General features: G+C 32.0%; 1 protein-coding gene across 1 annotated transcript; it reads right to left on the reverse strand.

Annotated features, from left to right (window-relative positions):
* Positions 1–4,140: 4,140 nt before the first annotated feature.
* LOC120115809 (E3 ubiquitin-protein ligase RHA2A-like) lies at positions 4,141–4,758 on the reverse strand. The gene has a single exon (XM_039136409.1). The coding sequence runs from the start codon at positions 4,683–4,685 to the stop codon at positions 4,212–4,214; it is 474 nt and encodes a 157-aa protein (XP_038992340.1). The 5' UTR covers positions 4,686–4,758; the 3' UTR covers positions 4,141–4,211.

Here is a 4,758-nt window from a genome sequence, read left to right on the forward strand (position 1 = left end):
ATAATTTTCAAATTAAGTGGTTATGTAACTGAAAATTCGAGTAATTAAAATCTAAAAAATGTAATTAAAAAAGGTTAACAATATAAACTTCTTGGGTAAACTATACGTTTAGTAACTAAATTTTATTCTCATTCCTATTTTACTAATTTTACTTTCAATTGTTTTAATTTATTCATTGAATTTTATAGATTGATTTTTTTGTTTATTATGTCGTTAAATAATTAACGATTACCGTATTTTAGTCGAAATGACAACTTACATCAAAATGACATCATTTTGATGTAAGTTTTCATGCATTAAATTTGTTTAATTATTGAACGGGTGAGTGACCAAATAAAATTAATTTATAAAATTTAGTGAGTAAATTGAAAAATATTAAAGTACAGTGAGTGAAATATGATATAATAAAGTTTAGTTACCAAACGTGTAATTTACCCAAACTTATTTTAACACATTACAATTTATTTTTCTCGAGTTGTTCGAACTAGGGCATACGTCAGTATCAGATATAGCTAAATAAAAAATTTCTTACTTTCATTGAGCACCGTCTATTTTTAAGACAGCTGAGATCCCTCGCTTTCACAAAACAAAGTAGAGAAGGGGGAAAGTGAGGAGGCCTGAGGAGGTCTCCGGCTGCCGTGTATTTGGTAAGATCAAAAAGCAGAGATTAAGTTATCTGTTTATCATCAACTTACCGATGCCACGCATGCCGATGAAGTCCTCGAGTTTCCTCTCTCTCCGGGCTTCTCTCTCGACGCCAACCAGATCTACGATTGTTTCCTGAAGAAAGGGAGAGAGAGTTATCGGGAATTTCTGGAAGTGGGAGGGCTGGAAAGATTTTCTTTTCTCCTTAATTTTTCCGGGAAAATTTAAAATCAAGAGATGGAAAGTAAAATCTTTTCTACTCCCATTCCACTTCTTTCTCTCCATTTTCTTACTTTTTTCCTCCCATCTTTAACTGATCCAAGCATTTTGTAAGTTAGATCGGTAAATTTTACCTGATTTTCGTGTAGATCTGAATCCGGTTTGGTTAGTTTCTCTTTTGGTTTCTTAAATCTGATTGATAATTTCTTTAGCTGTGTATTAGATCTAAAAGTAGAAGCTAATCAGTAAAGTAATATTGTATCACTGCAATTGTAGATCTGGTCTTTTATAAGTCAGATTAACATAACTACCAGCAACACTCTCGAAGGCACGGTGCATCAGCATTGCATTTCAGTCGTTCGTCCTGTGGTTTCATTTAGCGAAACATCACGACCACACAAGCTTACCGTCCAGCCATTTCTACCAAAGACGATCCAGTAAAAGTTAGAATATGAGCTAGTGGATCATGAGTTTAGCAGTTTTCGATTTTTTATTTGAAAATCTTTCTACTTATGCACAACTAACCATTGTTTTGAAAATCGGGTTGGATTGACCGGTTTAATTGGGAATTGTTGCCTGATCCGATCCATTATATTTTTGTTGAATCGGTACTAGTGAACCGTTTTAAACCGTTTGAACCGGACCGTGAATCAATTCAACTTAAATTTTTTTATATTTTTATTTAAATTTTATTTAAATTTTTAAATAATTATGACGTCGTCTGGTTTTTACGATCAGTCTGACCGATTGAATCAATAAATCGGTAGCACGATCGATTCTTTTACCGGTCCGATTGTGAAAATCATGCAACTAACATATTTCGTTCTATTATTCCATTTTAAAAAAAATATATCTAAAATCTAATAGAATTTCATAGAGATAATAGAAAGGCTTAATGCCTAAATAAGTATTATAATATTACCTCTTAGATACTTTACCTTTAAATTTTACCGATATAATATTTTTTTAATAGATCGAAGGTATGTATGATGAAGCGCACTTTTAAGAGGAATTGTTAACGTTAAATTACGTGGACAGGCGTGTTTTTAATTTATTTTTGTCACATCAAATAAAAAAATAAATATAAGTAGATTCATTATATATAGAGATTAAAAAATTAAAGTATATATCTTTTAATATTTATCCTACATTGTTAATAAACATAAAACATATTCTAAAATGTCTATATAAATTAATATCATTAAACTCTTCAATACATGAAATTAATATTATTAAATTATAATGTTAGTTTTTATAGTTTTATTTTTAAATTTTTTAAAGCATTAGCGAATTTAATGTTGTAAAAAAATCTTAGAATGTTTTCATCTTGAAACATGTCAATATTTTTCTTAGAAAACGTGTTTTATGGGATGCGTCTTCAATCTATCTAAGCAAAGGCACGATTTACAGAATGCGTCTTATTAGAAATAATGTTAGATCAATAAAATTTAGAAAAAATGTATCTAACCGATAATATTATAATATTTGAGTGATTTTGGGTAAAAATGTCTAAAATAGGTGTCTATTTTATTTCTATCTGGGTGTTAACGCTAATACTTTGTGTTGGGATGTGAAGGTCGTTAAATAAAAATGGTTATCCATTCATTTTCTAACATGCGAGTCCGATTATAATATTATTTATTTTTCTATAAGATTTGAATATGTAAAAATTAAAGTAAATAAAATATTAATATTAATATTTTAATCCTAATATATTAACCTAAAGAGAAGAATGGAGGCCAAAAGAGCCAGGCAAAGTTAACACGAACGCCGTCTTCGTTGCACCGTTCATCGTAGATCGTCCGGTCGTCCATCCACATCGGAATGCCTCTTTCTAGCTCTGATCTTCGTGGCCGTTACCTTTTTCTTGGCTTCAAAAATACAGAGGTTTAATCAACCAAGGCATTGCTTGTTTCAAAGAAAGGCTCCAGTTTTCGAAACCCAATTCGAAGCCTGTCCAGTTGTTCATTGGAGAAACCCATTACAGCAAAACCAACAACAACAACAACAAAGAAAACGAAAGACTTGAGCTGGTTGAAAGAGAAGGGGTGGAGTTTTACAGCAATGGGGGCTTTTACGAAGGCGAATTAATGAATATTTAGGTATTAAAATTTAATGTTAATTTTTTATTTTTTTTTTTAAATATTTAGGTATTAAAATATAATAAAATTAATGGTTTAAATACTAATGGTGTTGAGTTTTTAACGACAAAGTATTAAAATGAAAAAAAATTAAACGTTAGATATGATTTTAAAAAATTATAATTTAAACACTAAAATGAATTAAAATCGATAGTTTAGGTACTAAATATATAGTGTATTCATAAATATAAGGCGATTAACCTATTAAAAATTAATGAGTTGCATGAACCAAATGACATCGGTTGTAAATAAATTATTGTTATTCATAAATATAAAGTAAGAATACTATTACATAATCACCTTAACTTAATAAAAAAAAATGGTTGTCCATTGTTCTCATGTGTAATGGGGGTAAGGAGGAGGTAAGATAGTAGGCTGCCCCCAACACCAGGTTGAGAGCAGCTTCCGTAGAAGACCTCCGAATTATGAAATGTCCTCCGTGGGACTCAATCCCACGACCTCAAGGTTAAAAACCTTGTGCTCTACCAACTGAGCTGGATAATACTTTATTCTTTTTAAGTCTTTGAGATTTAAAATTCATCCTATCGAATCATTCTTCATGTATTTCATATGAATTTAATGTCATTTATAAGAATGAGGTGGTTTCATCTAGATTCTTTAAATTTTTCGATCTTAGTGGAAAGGTTTTATAGTGACTTTTAAAATTAATGTCAGATGTAGGAGTATAATTGCTATTTGGAATTCAACGTGCTTAATAAATACAATAGGATAACATTATATTTGGCTATAATAAACTATTAGTTTTAAATCGTTTTAGTATCTAAACTTATTCTTTTTTTAAAATTATATGTAACATTTAGTTTTTGTTTTATTTTAAATTTAATTTTTTATTCTTAATTGCATATAGGAATAGAGTTTTGTTGTTGTTGTTATTGTATCAAATTAGGAATATGGAGGTAGTTGAGTGATAAACGATGCAATTTACTTATAAAAATACTTAACGGAAAGGTATTAAAATAAAAGAAAAATTAAAAGTTAAATATAATTTTGAACAAATAAGAAAGTTTTAAATATTAAATAAACTAAAATTAATAATTGAGGTATTAAATACGAAATTTACCCAAGTTTGATAGTTTGAATAACTAAAATTCAGTAATTATAAAAAGACTATTTTGTTCGAATTGGGGGAGAATTCTAAAATTCTTAAATTACCAAAATCATGGCCGACGGCGTCACCGATCCGAATCAGCGCAAAGAAAACCGGTCAAGCAACTCACCGCCGACGCGCTTCCGCGTGAATTCAACTCGCCGATCGGCTTCGAGAGGAGACCGACAAAGCGGGCAGTTGAAATTGAAATGATGAAGCCAACCATCAAAGCACTCCTTATGAAACACGTGGCAACAATCGAGCTCCCTCACCTGCTCCCCATCTCTTAGCCTACACAAGCACACCACACAATCACAAAACCCTCCGCCGCAATAGTATCCGTACGACAAAACCCTGTTCAAATTGAGCTGCTCCGCCAGTACGACGAGGCTAGCCAGGCCTGAACCCACGGCTCCCGTCCCGAAGTCGTCAGCAGTAGCGGCCCGGAAGGTGGAATGGAAAAGATCGAAAAGGAGGCTTCGGAGATAGCCGAAGCAGTCGGCGATCAGTGCAAGGATGAGAAGCGGGATTGAATCCGACGAGACGTCGTTGAGCTGGCCCTGTAATCCCATTCGTTTGACTGAATATTTTGTCCGCAAATTTGAGAAAAACGAGAGGTTTTGCGAGGAGGAAAAAGAATGGAAG

Source organism: Hibiscus syriacus, unplaced genomic scaffold (assembly GCF_006381635.1).
Source record: "Hibiscus syriacus cultivar Baekdansim isolate YM2019G1 unplaced genomic scaffold, ASM638163v2 tig00110279_pilon, whole genome shotgun sequence".
Classification (NCBI taxonomy): Eukaryota; Viridiplantae; Streptophyta; class Magnoliopsida; order Malvales; family Malvaceae; genus Hibiscus; species Hibiscus syriacus.

Coding starts and splice junctions, on each gene's coding strand:
- LOC120115809 (XM_039136409.1), bottom strand. CDS start 4,685: ATGGGATTACAGGGCCAGCTCAACGACGTCTCGTCGGATTCAATCCCG.